At 33.1% G+C, this 15,083-nt stretch overlaps 1 protein-coding gene across 2 annotated transcripts in view; it reads left to right on the top strand.

The window, feature by feature from the left end:
• LOC114329548 (SWI/SNF complex subunit SMARCC2) overlaps nt 1–15,083 on the top strand; it is an 88,959-nt gene that overhangs the window by 68,134 nt on the left and 5,742 nt on the right. For both annotated transcript variants that reach the window (XM_050641304.1, XM_050641303.1), the window contains one exon: nt 10,107–11,131. In XM_050641304.1, the coding sequence (XP_050497261.1) occupies nt 10,107–11,131 (1,025 nt within the window). The remainder of the gene's footprint in view (nt 1–10,106; nt 11,132–15,083) is intronic.

The following is a 15,083-nucleotide window of genomic DNA, read 5'->3' as shown; positions in this document are numbered from 1 at the left end:
AGTCGTCAGAAGAATCCATCGAAGCCTCGATGCAATCTTAGTGGGACATATTTTGAAAAGATATACAGGGTGGGGCATTAGTGTGACAAAGTCCAATTACTCATTTGTCGTAAGAGATACGAAAAAAAGTTATTTACATGAAAGTTGGGGCACGGATAGGACCATAATTTAAAAATATTTTCAGATATACAGGGTCACCCGTATTGACAGGGTGACACAACTTATGTTTTTTTTTTTAATGGAACACCCTATATATTTTTACATTTTTGGATTCTTCTCGATATCTTCTTTCTTAAAATATAGGGTTTTGTAATATTATACGAGGTAGTTTAAAAGATAATTACGTTTTATAAGTGCTTTAATTTTTGAGTTATTCGTGATTCTTTAATCCAAACATTAATTGCAACAACAATTACGTGAACTTTTATTAGGTGGCTGTGCAAAAATTCAATCAAAAATAATTTTTCGAAAAAAAGTAGATATTAATCTAGACTGATCTAATCTAGACTGATTGTTGGTGCGTAAAATATTAATAAAAACATACAATATTCTACCTAGTTGCTATGACAATAAATTTCCTAAAACATTTGACATTATACTATTTTTATAGTTTCAGTTGCTTTGTTACCATTACTAATATGAATTTTTCTAATGACTAACTGATGAGTAACTGATCAAAATGGTTTTTGTGCTAGGAGAGTATAACAAAAATGTGCTACTAGCAATAAGAATTTTTCATCAGCAATTCCCTGATAGACAAAAACCAAGAAGAGAATCTTTTAAAACTACATTCAAACGATTTCAACAGTCTAGGTCTAGATACTTAGATTATAAGAACGTTCTTCCTAATAAACAGATCCTCAGTTACACTAAGGATTACATTTAATTAATTTTATTCTTTTAGAATAGTTTTTATTCGATCAGGTTTCTGGTAATTTAAGTATACAGTCCGTTGAAACCGTTTGAGTATACATATTATGTACTTTCAAAAGTTTCTCTTCTTGGTTTTCGTTTATCAGGTAATTGCTGATGAAAAATTCTTATTGCTAGTAGCACATTTTTGTTATACTCTCCTAGCACAAAAACCATTTTAATCAGTTACTCATTAGAAAAATTCATATTAGTAATGGTAACAAAGCAACTGGAACTATAAAAATAGTACAATGTCAAATGTTTTAGCAAAATTGTCATAGCCAACTAGGCAGAATATTGTATGTTTTTATTCATATTTTACGCACCAACAATCTTAACTACGCAGGTATTTGGATATCTCATCCAATATTAATAAATTAAGGATCAGTCTAGATTAATATCTACTTTTTTTTAAAAAATTATTTTTGATTGAATATTTGCACAGCCACCTAATAAAATTTCGCGTAATTTTTGTTGCAATTAATGTTTGGATTATAGAATCACGAATAACTCAAAAATTAAAGCACTTAGGTATAGGGAATGCTTAAGAAATAAAAAAAAAGTACCATAAAATATCATTTTATTAGAATACTAAAATACAGGGTGTTCCATTTAAGAAAACTCAGAAAATACTCATTCCGAGTTTTGACCAACCCTGTATATTAATATTAAACTTTTCGCTGCATTATTAATGTTTAACAATAGTAGACTATATTAAAAATCGTTTGACCATAAATATAAACTTTGATGTCAAATCACTAAAATTCTACAGGGTGTGAATATTACTACGAAATTAACAATTAAACGTAATTATCTTTTAAACTACCTCGTATATTATTACAAAACCCTATATTTTGAGAAAGAAGACATCGAGGAGAATCCAAAAATGTAAAAATATACAGGGTGTTCCATTTAAAAAACATAAGTTTGTATCACCCTGTCAATACGGGTGACCCTGTATATCTGAAAATATTTTTAAATTATGGTCCTATCCGTGCTTCAATTTTTACCTAAATAACTTTTTTTTGTATCTCTTACGACAAGCGAGTAATTGGACTTTGTCACACATTAGGTCTTTAAGTAAGTCTATATATTTTTTGTCTTTATGGCTCTATGCAAAACTAAAAGGATAACCCTCGTATTCATCTTAGTAAGGGGGTAAGAATATCTGCAAAATATACATCAGCGATTACAAAAGAGAAAATTTGAGGAATTTCAATATTTTGTCAATTTGGAATAATGTTCATGATGAAAAGTTTACAAACATTAAGCTTGTTTGCTAGCTTATGTCCTGTAAGAGTTTAGCTTATTATACAGTCAATAGTTTACAGTTAAGAGTTTAAACTCCTGTAGAGTTTAGTAGTAGCAGCTTATATCCTGTTTGCTAGCTTATATCCTGTAAGAGAAATTAACATGGGGACTTTTGAATACAATTGAGTCAATGTATACAGAGATAGTCAACAGCTATGGGACTCTCAGGAATTCTAAGGTAGACTCTAGACTACTGTGGAAATGCGACAAGAACTCAATAGACTGGTATAAAATAACAGTCTACTTATTTAGGAGTGACAAAAGGCCCTGTCTGTGACCTGAAAAAATCCTGGATTTGACCACAATATAATTCGTACTAAAAAATGCATAAATGGGACTGTTTACTGGGTAAAATAAGCAGCAATCATCTCAGAAGCATAAGAAACTTATTGAACACCTTTTGGGTTTTTTATGGAGGCTTAGCTGCAGATTCTTCCAAAGCTCTTTGTAAATTACCAAGTGACTCCAACACTCACAAGTGAACTGTACAAGCTGCTACAGGGTTCCAAAATTCTGGAAGGAGTTTTGTAGCTTGATATACGTTCAGTTTACTGTAGTATGACTGGTATACAGCAGACAGCTTCCAGGGGGAAAAAGCTTGTTTTTTATGTGAACAACAGTCAGTTCAAACAGTGAAAGACAATCGAAATACAACGAGGTGTCAGAGAGGGTTGTGTGCTATTACCAATCCTGTTTAACGTCTACTCGGAGGTAATATTTGGGAATGCTTTATCGCACTCTTCAGAAGGTGTCAGAATAAACGGACAAAGAGTAAATAACATGCAGCTGACACTGTTCTAATGACTGATTCGAACCATAGAATCCAGTTACTGTTAAATAGGATCATAGAGAGTTATGAAAAAATGGGGATGAAGTTCAACACTGCGAAAACAAAAGTTAGGAAAATATCAAAGAACAAAAAGTTACCCCTTCCAATATATGTATGTGAACCACCAAAAACTTGAATATGTATACAAATACCTTGGTTGTTAGTTCAACAATCAACTGATTATAAACAAGAAGTAAGAGCGAGAATAGAGAATACATATATCAAAATGAAACGCTTATTTTGTAACAGTAGCATTAATATCATTCTTAGATGTCGTTGCATTGCTATGTGTGGTCAATAATGTTGTATGGAACAGAGTCCTGGACGCTCAACATAACACTGACGAACAAGTTAGAAGCCTTTGAACTCTGGCTTTATAGAAGGTTCTTGAAAATACCTTGGACAACCCACACCACCAACTAAAATGTCCTGAGGAGAATAGTTTCAGATAAGGAGCTGCTGAAGATCTTCATAGTTAGAAAAGCTAGCTACCTAGGACACATAATTAGAAACGAAAAGTACCGCCTCGCGCAACTGATCATCCAGGGAAGATTAAAGGAAAAACGGGACCCCGGTAGGTGCCAGATTTCATTGCTTAAAAATATCAGAGATTGGACCTGCCTTGATTCAACATCTTTGTTTAGAGCCGCATTGGAGAGAGACAGATTTGCCAGTGTAGTTGCTAACTTCCACTAAAGAAGGAAGCACCACAAGAAGAACAATCAGTCAGTTCACATTGCCCAATTGAATAATATGTACTGTATTATGATCTTATTAATATTTTCAATTTTCACATACTATGTAGACTTTGTACAGCATGAATGATGCCAAAGAACACAATACCATTTATTTATTTGAAATAAAAGTTAATATTATTGTAAGAAGTTGAATTGTGCTAATAGACCGGTCTAGTTAGACTCAAAAATAGGAGTGAGGCTACAATAATTACCATCAAGCTGAAAATTGGCAGGATTGTTCAAAATACCATCATAAATGAAATCTAAAAAGTCCTCATAAATCCGACCCGAGCTAAAAAAATTACGCGGGGTCAAAGGTCACCAAATATGGTTTTTAGCGATTTTCAGCGAAACGGTAAGTTTTATCGTAAAATTAGTTCTAACCAAAAGTGTAGATTAGATAATTATCTATAAAAAATATTTTAATACTTTTTTTCCTAAGAACCACCGTTTTTGAGATACAACGATTCAAAGAGTTGAAAGACTTCTAATCGTCATAATATAATATGTATTAGTACACCAGGTATATACATCACTGAAGCTGTAATACAAGTAAACATAATATTCCATCGGTCAACTTAACTTATATTACACATAATAATATAAGATTATAAATATGATAATGTTTTTACTATACAGCTTTCGGTCTACCGAGGGATGCAATGTATAAGCTGTATTATATTACAGTGCCAACAAAAAAATCTTTGCAAAGTGAATGTAACGCGAAAATAATAAGAACTATTTGGATTTTACGGCTTAATCCCAACAAAAATAGTAAATTGATATGACAAAGTATTAATTTATAATAATTCTTTTTATTTATGCGCCTTAATTCAATTTGTAAAGATGGGTTTTGTCGGAATAAACACGTTCGTTGGCTAATCTAATCACCCTACTAGGGATGGCGGTTGTTGACAAAACACCGGTTTTCGGTTATACCGGTTATTTTTACCTGCGGTTTAACCTGGCGGTTATAACCGGTCAAAAAATCCGGTTATTCGAAAAACCGGTGTCCGGTTTTTTTAATTAATATCCAATACCCATTTGGTTACAATGTTAACATTTACATTGCGCATTAGTTTGCGATTCTCCATTCGAATCGGTATCAGTATTATCGATATCGATACTATTGAAAGAACACATCGATACCAAGATAATCAGTCGATATGTAAACGGTCCAGGATGGCTTGTAACAGGACGAATTTGGTGGTCTCGGTTATTCTTTGATCTTCTGAGGACGTCCTCGTTTCTGATTCCTTAGTCCACGAGATGTTAAGTATTTTCCGATATATGTAGCAACATCTTCAATGCTTCCAATGTTCTGCACATACCTTCGTTCAAAATCCACGATCCTACACCGCAAGAAAGGAGAGAAAATATATAGCATCGCCACATTCTTACTTTTGGAAGGTCGATTACTCTTTTCCGATGAGAGCGCTTATATCCTGGTTGTTGCTTCATTCTTCATTTGTTATGGTGCCGAGGTAGCTGTAGTTCATCACTCTTTCTACTACGGTTTGTTTGACGTAGATTTGACCTTTAATCTGTTTCTTGCTTATTATTATGAGCTTTGGGCTCTATATTTACAGTAATCCACAATTTTGGCACACTGATAAAAAGACAGTCGATCTATAATAGTCAAATCAGTGTTTATCGTTCAGCCAATACTTGGTTTGAAGAATAATATTTATGTAGTAGCTGTCTAGCTTATAGATGCTTTTATGTCAGCTCTTTCTCTGTAAATATATGAGGTAGGATTAAAATAAGGACTCCATAATATTTAAAAACAATTTCCCCATTTTTTTCTGAATTTACTATTTAATGAAGAGGTAACTTATCCGGTTTTTCTCCGGTTATTACTTTAAAAAGAAAAAACCGGTTATAACCGGGATACAAAAGCAACCGGAAAACCCGATTATTGCAGAGAGAAAAAACCGGTTCTAGGTTTTAACCGGTAGGTTTTCCCATCCCTTCACCCTACCTATTCTTTTCTCAGAAGGGTTTGAACATAATAATGAAAGACAACTTTCTAGGAAAAATGTTTATTGCTAAGTACTAATAAATATTTCAATATACAATAAACTATTTTGTTTACTATTATGCAAATTACACCGTAATCTTCCTGGGTGGCGAAATCCTTCAAGTAGATGACACCCTCGAGGTATTAATTAGTCTTGAGTACTACTCCGGAGTGAAAATACGTGTTAAACCTATATTGGTTATATATTGTTATAACTAAAATGTCAGAATATTGTTTTATTTGCGCTAAAATTTTAGCTGAAGGTGAAATTGTTGCCGTTGGACGTGGTATAAAAACATGAATCAATGCAAGTACTGAAAGAGCTGATGAATTTTTAGAATTTCTTAAAGAGCAGAAATCTGTGACCATACATGTGGAGTGTCGTAAAAGTTATACTCGAAAGTGTTCTATTGCTGCAGCTATTAAAAGACAACATGAAAAACAAGAAGCCAGTACATCGACCAAAAGTCCTCCTCTTACTACAGCACGTGTAAGTGAACCAGCTTTTTGTTTTAAACAACAATGCTTAATGCTTATTTTGCGGCCAGGGATGTAATGAAGAGCGTGAAAAAAAAGCCATTGTTAAAAAACCACGTTAAAAAAACGCGCTAAGTACACTACCTCAAAGGTGGTGTGGAAACGTGTGCGCATATTATGACGATTACCACTTTTTGAATCGTTATATCTCAAAAACGGTGGCTCTCAGGAAAAAAAGTACCTAATAAGGCATTTTTTATAGATAATTATCTAGTCTACATTTTTTATTAGAACTAATTTTGTGAAAAAGTTACCGTTTCGCTGAAAATCGCTAAAAACTATATTTGGTGACCTTTGACCCCGCGTAAATTTTTTAGCTCGGGTCGGATTTATGAGGACTTTTTAGATTTCATTTATGATGGTATTTTGAACAATCCTGCCAATTTTCAGCTTGATGGTAATTTTTGTAGCGTCGGATGTGTAAGTTGACCGGAGTATAAGCCATGAGTTCAATATTTCATACTATATCATCACATCTAGAACAAAGCATGTCCTAATAGTAAGTGACCTATTTGAAATGAAATGTGCATGAATGTATGTGTTAATGTACTTATTTACTGTCTAATATTCTATTTTGTGTCAGTTAATAACCTAATATGAAATTTTGAATGATATGGATGAACTAAATGAATGGCATGATATTGTAAGATTTGTTAAAAGAGACTGCCATGGCTGGTACACGTCCAGAGGGAAGAAAATACAAAACCAAAGAAAATATTACAATGTTACACAATGTACTACAATATTACAATGGAAGGCGAAGAATAGGAAAATCCAGAACGAGATGGTTGAATGACATCTAATACGACCTGAATTCCATGAGAATAAGACAATGGAGGAGAAGGACACATGATAGATCTGTATGTAAGGACATAGCCAGTCAGGCAAAGATTTATATCCAGGGTTGTGATGCCAAAAAAGAAGAATAACCTAATATGTAAAACACAATCATGAAATATAAATGACTGTCTCCAGTTATCATCCTAATTAGTGTGACTTCTTCTCGTCTTTGTATGTTTCCAAACCATCTCACTCTTTGTGCTTTAATACATTTTACTACATCTTCCCCTTTGGTTATATCTATTATTTCATGGTTTATCAGTCTTCTACATTCTCCTTGTTTTGTCTTTATGGGGCCTTGTATTCTTTTTTAATTTTTATTTCAACTGTTCTTAGTTTTTCTTCATCTTTTTGTTCTTTGCTTATATTATCAACGTTAGAAGTGTTTCTTCTAACTTTTGTTTGTCAGGCGCTACCAATGCTAGATCATCCCCGCATTTTATGATTTGTGTTGAACTTTGAATGAAATTGACTTCTTCAGCTGTGTCTTTGATTACTCCCTCGAGTATGATATTAAATAGCGCTGTTGATAGTATATCTCCTTGTCTTACTCCACGTTCTATATTGATGCCGTTTGTATGTCTTTCGGTTGTTTTGACTCTTGCTGATGATTATCTTGATGATCTATGATGTCTTTGACTCTTCATTATCATTCTAGTTAGTCCTATTAACTAAAGTCTTATTAACTTTGCTGGTATTTCCATCCATTTCATTTATTTTAATAATTATTGTCTGTTTATGTTGTCAAAGGCCTGTTGAAGGTCAATGAACAATATGTGTGAACAATAGCTTTTTTCGATCTCCCTTTTCTAAATCCCTGTTGATAGTGTTTCATATTTTTTCTATGTAACAATTTAGTCGGTTTCTTATGATTTTATGAATATAATCAGGATCTTATACGTTGTTTTCAGTAACATAAAAGCTCTATAGTTGTTGCACTTAGTTGGATCAATCATCATCATTGGCTTTACAACCCATGGTGGGTCTTGGCCTGTTCCAGAATCAGCTTCCTATCCTTTGCCTTGGTTTTCCAATGTCAACCTAAAACTCGCAAGTCGTCTTCCATCTGGTCCTTAAATCGTACTCTGAGCCTGCTTGTTCTCCTCACTCCATCCGGTCTCTGGCTATAAATGTGGTTAACTATAAATCCAACTTATTTGGATCATCATCATCAGGGCTTTTCATTCCGGGGGGAATGTTTGCCGCTCTACTTAGAGCTCTCTGATTCGCTTATTGCGGTGAATCACTCCGCATTCCACTTATATGTTGTCAAAATTTGTTGTATGACTTGGCTTTCGTTACAATTTTCTTCCACTCATTTCGATATGTGCATAGTTCCCTCCAGTTTCTCACTTCCAGAATTTTGATATCTCACATGACCTGGTCCTCCCATCTCTCTCTGGGTCTTCCCCTTGGTCTTTCAGTTTCTGGTTTCCATCTGGTGATCTTCTTAATCAGTAGGTCGTTTTTCCTTCTCTCTATGTGTCCCAGCCATCTCAACCTCTGTGCCTTAATAAATCTAACTATATCTTCTCCCTTCATTATGTCTCTTAGTTCATGGTTCATTCTTCTTCTTATTTCTCCGTTGTCCGTTCTTATCGGGCCCATAATCCGTCTAAGAATTTTCCTTTCGAATATTCTCAATTTTTCTTCATCTTTTTCCGTAAGGCACATTGTCTCAGCTGCGTACGTAACTGCTGGTCTAATTGCAACTCTGTATATTTTCAGTTTTGTATTTTTTAATCAGTTCTTATCCTTCATAAGCCTATGATATCTCCAGTATGTTTTGTTGCCTGCTAGTATTCGTTCCGTTACTTCTTCACTTCTCTTGTTTTGGCCATTCACTATTACTCCTAAATATTTAAATTGTTGGACTCTTTCAAAAGTGTAGTTTTCTATTTTGATTTATCTCGTCCTGTTATCTTCTCTTCAAGTCAGAGTAGATATTTTGTTTTTCCCTTCGTGGATCTTAGTTGGATCACCTTCTTAAAAATTGGTGTGATGTGTCCGTTTTTCCATTCTACAGGCATATTTTCGTCCTTCCAAATTTTTACCATTCTGGATAGATGGGTCTTCCTCTGCATCTCTATTCTGTTATTTCTTCCTCTTCTGCACATATCTTGGCTGGTTTTGTATAGATCCGTAAAATGTTTTTCCAAATTTTTTTTGTTTACAACAGAAATGCCACAATCAAATATTTTCCAAATATAGTTTTAAAAGGAGATAATATCAGATGTTAGAAATTAGACTGGATCCAATAGAGTCGTCATTCATTTCACTTATTCCCCGTTAGGGGGCGTTCTAACGATACTCCGGTATAAATAGTTTTATTTTGTACCGAGAAATACGAAAGTTTTGATGTAAATTTGTCTTCTTGCATAGCCTCCTTGACAACAGGTAGACCTAGAGATAGCGCTATCGGGGGATGGCAAGAGACAGATTTAAATCAAAACGAAACCGTCTATTTTCTATTTTTGTTAGAAATTTAGTAAAAACTGGGCACATTTTTTAGTAAAGATGGGCACACTTGTTTTGTTTTTTTTATGTAAGAAATAGGTTTTCATGTGATATAAGTTGTTATATAGAGATAGACTTTCTGGAGAAGATAACTCGTCATTAAAAAGTGTCAAAATTGTACAAGTGCTGTTGATATACTTTAAACGTTTTGTTTTGTTCTGTTAATGACCTACTGCATTCCTGGACATAATTTATACGTCATAACCGACGTAATGCGCTATATAGTGGCTTATTACAGTATTCAGTTAAATTAATATTGTATAATTTAAGTAATTAGATCAAGTATATTTGTTATGTAGCTTGAAACCTTGCTTCCTCTTGCTGTTGTGATATCTTTAAATAAATATTTGTACACTTCACACGTTTCTGATATACATTTGTTTATTAACAACTTCTTTTCTAGAATGTCTCGAAACTGGAGCGAGTGTATGAAATGTTCCAAAGTATGGAAAAGGCTCTGATTACTGCAAAATTGTATTCTCTTCCTATCGTTTTTATAAAACCAGAACTGGATAAAGCAGTAGCTCAGAAAGTAAAAGAAATTATCCGCAAGCGCAATGGTCAAATTGTGGAAACTGAAGAGACCGCTACTCATATTATATATGGGCCGGTTGATCCACTCAAAGACGAATATGGAAGACCTGTCACGAAACGAGACAAAATGGTAATGATGCACTGGTATTACTTCCCGAATTCATTTGATACATGGGTAAATTTAGAAACAGCAGGCTTGGAAAATCTGACCGTGGAAAATAATCCTAGCCCGCATTCTGGTGCTTGGCGTATTTGTTCTACTTGGGTCTATGAAACTGACCAGTACAATGAATGGATGTCGGAGGAAGACTATGAAGTAGACGAAAATGGCGTAAAGAAAGTACATCCGAGGTTAATGTCTGTTGAAGATCTAATGAATCCTTCAGATGAACGCAGTAAGAAAAACAAAGGTAAAAGAAAACGGTCTCCTTCGCCTCCGTCTAAGATTGGCAAACGAAAAAGTGGTAGAAGCCCTGCTGTGGGCAAGAAAACTAGACCAGAGGATCCTGAATCTGAAGACTTAACAAAAGACATGGAGGAACCAACTCCAGAACCAAACATTGTGGAAGTTACGCCTTCTCCAACACCATCAACCAATCCACCTACAAAGAAAGACCACGAACTTCAACCCTTAAAAGGAGGTTCAATTACAGATATAGAAGAGAATGAGGAGAGAAATAATGAGGATTCCCAAACTGGCAAGAACAGTGACACCAACACACAAGACGATGGACAAGAAGATAATGTCACAGAGCAAACGCATCACATTATTATTCCATCGTATTCTGCGTGGTTCGACTATAACTCTATTCATGAAGTTGAAAAGCGTGCGATGCCGGAATTTTTTAACGGTAGAAACAAATCGAAAACTCCTGAGATATACTTAGCATACAGGTAAGAATTCTATTCTTTCGAATTTACTAAATTTCATATTCACGATGGTGCACGTTGGGCGCCATCGTGAATATGAAGCAAGTTCAAATTGACAAGGAGGAGAATCATTATCTATTTCCTAGCGTACAAATTTGTACTACACTTTATTCGCATTAATTAAGACGTGCTCAAGATATTCTATTTGGCTCTTTCAAATTTTTCCAAATACATAAATATGTAATTTTTTCATATCTTCATATCCATAATAAGAAACGGAGAAAAACATTTGGTTGAAGAACGTTGACATGCCAGAAAAATTCAAATACAGCCTTTGCAATGCTCTACACACAACTCTAATACTGTCCTGCTTAGTTAAAACGTCCGATCTACAATTTTCGTTTTTTCGTGATAAGGTTAATAGGACGTTTATTCTAAGCACAACGGCTATTAGTTGTAGAAAGGACAAACAAATTTACCCTTTTGTACGATTTGAGATGGCAGAAAAGGACTTTCTGACTAAGCAATAAGATGCTAAATGTCTAATAGTAGTGGATTTATAACCTTATCACGAAAAAACGAAAATTGTAGATCGGACGTTTTTACTAAGCAGGGCAGAATAATAATGGCCTCATAATAATTACAGCCTTTGTTACATATCGACAAAATATATTTCTTTGTTAATGCTGCTCTGTATATTTCTTTCTCAGCAAACATAATTCCTTTATTAAATACGCCTCTGTACTTTTCTTTGCAATGTTTGCTTCATCACCAGTGGCATCACAACTCACTGTGAGCCAAAGCCAAACAATTTAAATCGACACCTGCATAAATTAAACCTTCTTCTTATATACTGTTATGCTCTACTTTATCTCTTTTATTAGATTGATTAGCAAATTCTTAATTTAATTAATTACTCAATTAATTTAATTACTGCCTATGTAAAACAAAACCAAATTCAAATTAAATTTTCTAATAAACTTTATTCTCAGGGCTAATTTTGTATTCGGTGCAATACCTTTGATTTGTGGCTTCTAGTATCTCTAGTTGCTTACTCCTTCCAGGATAAAACAGGGAAATTAAACACATTCAATATCATATAAATGTAATCTATTATTTATTTATCCAATATGCCGTATAAATAAGATTAAAAAAATACTGAAATCTAAATTTGTTGCAACAATTTCTTACTTAATAAATCAAGCTTTAATTCTGATGTCTCCTTGTTTTAACAAAAAAAAATATTTAAATAAATTATTATTTATTCATACTAAATTTAATAAAATTTACTTTTCTCCTTTTGAATTGATTACTTGTAAGTTTGCCTCGTTCTTGATTCTCCCACACGTACTCTTTGGATGTTGCGAAAAGGTCCCTCTCGTCCAAACTGCTTCAAAAACAAACAAAACCAGGACTCCTCGAATTCTCTACTCAGTTTTCTCCTTGCTCGATATCTTGTGCCAATAGATACCAATCAGCTACTCGTTCTAGACAGAACAAAAGAATCTTCCTCGGACACAGGAAAATTCACTTCTCAACCGGTCAACGATTTCGTTTCAACTTGATTCTGCTCGCAAAGGCCGATTTCACCACTTTACACTGACTTCTCACTTTTCAAAAACTGGCCTGCTCTCTCCCGATATTAATCACACAGTGACCATCTTTTCTCTCTCAAATTCAGACTCCACATTCTCATCCCTTCCATCGATCTTTCTCTACCCAAAACATCCATACTTTCCAACATAATTTGTATACCAACTTTCCATTTTGTTAAAATTCTAAGAGACATGAAATTACTATCGTTGTTTCAAAAAAACTAAACAAAAGGCCTTACATTCTAAACTCAATAAAATTAGTTTACCGTTTAAAACCTACGAATTATTTACAAAAATCCTATTGACGCACTTTCCAATATTTCCGAACCATTGTCTGTAAATCCTTTCAAAAAACCCATTAACGAAAACCACATTAACGATTTCACCTTCCCCGAACCACTGTTTACTAACTAAATTAGACTCTATACAATTTTTGGTCATATACAGGGTGAAGAAAATCTATGATCTCGTGGTCTTTGATATAAATTTATTTTCTGAATTAAAAAAAACAATTCTACAACAATACACAATACCCAAAGTGCCAATTTATGCGTAAGTAATCTAGGTTAAAATATTTTTGTTTTTTGGCTTAAGTTTCTGCTTCTCATATGTCTACTCAATCCATTAAGAAGCTAAATAGTTGACAAAATTAAAAAATTAAATTTTTTAGAACATTAAAAAACTTTCAAAATGCCTATTTTTGAAAGTTAAAAATTTAATTTGTTGCTTCGCAAGCTGCAATATAAGTGATAATCGTTTTTTGTTAATAACTGGTACTTAAACTAACTTAGAACTTCATTGTTTCATCCAAAGTTGGGTATTGGGGTACTTGACAATCCCTCAAAATTTGAGACCGATCCATTAATTAGTTTAAAAGTTATTCTATTTGTTTATCCCAGAGACCTTTGTTTTGCAATATCATAAGACAGAACATAATGAAGATATGGCAATTCTGCGTATGCCAAATGAAAGTAGAAAAGTGATACTATCAAAATGTGTTAAAAAAAGATAAAGAAATTATCTAATATAGTCAAAAATCCTAATGCCAAATTTTTGAAATCTTGTATACGAAAAAATAAATTTAGAATAGGTACCTTTAAAAATGTTCCGTAGAAAAAATCTTTTTACATATTCGAAAAGCTGGTATACACGAATTTTTAAAAATGTAGTTCAAATGGTGGCAAGTCGTGGTAAGTTAAGGGGGAGCTGGCAGCCGACAAATGCACGAGTTTAAAAACTAAAACAGCAGCTTAAAACTACTATCATTTTCTATATCTCGGGATCTACTCGAGGGATTTTGATTTTTCCTTTTTTTAATTTGTATGTACTTTTTGTGTACATTACAAATATGCAATTTGTCTAGAAATTTATTAATCAATAAACAGTCTGTAAACAATTTTTGAAAAAATAATTTTTTCTCAAGAATCCATTTTTTTAATCATACTATTATTATTAATCATAGAAAAAGTTAAGGTATAGGAGTATAGGTACTTAAATAAATTATCTTCAGTAAATAATTATTTAATAAAACCAATTGATTTATTACAGTGTACTTTAACTTTTTCTATGATCATTAATGATACTAGATGTGATTAAAAAAAATAGATTTTTGGAAAAAAATTATTTTTTCAAGCATTGTTTAAACAAATTAGACTGTTTATTAATTAATCAATTTATAAACAAATTGCATATTTGCAATGTACAGTTACGGTCATTGAATAGTTTACAGGCTTACGTATCTAGGAGCCGATTTTTTAAATTACTACCTTGTTTAAACGCACCTTTTACGTCAAAGTTACGTTACCAGTGGTGTACCTAGAATAGGTTGATTAAAATTAAAAAATTAAAATAATATAGATGGGTATATTTTACAAAGTTTAACAAAATGGAAAGTATAAAAAGAATTTTTTTTTTGAATAGAATGGATTATGGTCTTAATAATGAAAACAAGGAAATCTGGTTTAAAAATACCAATCTTTGTTTGATTTTTCATATGCACATATATGGCTCACGTCCAAATCTGCAGCAACTTGTCTTAAAATCCAACCTCTTCGAGTTTGGCAGTTGCTCTTGCTTTTGCGCATCATTTAAATTTAATATAACCATTTTGGAGGAGTTTGATATCGTTATTTTATTTTTCAACACTCGCAAAAATTTTGACAAGCATTGACTTTTTGAAATTTTTTGACTTTGACATTTATCAAATCCATACGACACTGCAAATTTACAGTATTACAATATAAAAATTAAGGTGTAAACTATTCAGTGATCGTAACTGTCCACAGAAATTGCATACAAATAAAAAAAGAAGGATCAAATTCCATTGAGTAGACCCGGAAATACAGAAAATTTTATTAGTTTGAAATTGCTTTTTCGATATT

The sequence above is a fragment of the Diabrotica virgifera genome, chromosome 10 (genome assembly GCF_917563875.1).
Source record: "Diabrotica virgifera virgifera chromosome 10, PGI_DIABVI_V3a".
Classification (NCBI taxonomy): domain Eukaryota; kingdom Metazoa; phylum Arthropoda; class Insecta; order Coleoptera; family Chrysomelidae; genus Diabrotica; species Diabrotica virgifera.
Note: the sequence above shows the minus strand (reverse complement) of the source record. Positions and strands in the feature narration are given on the sequence as shown.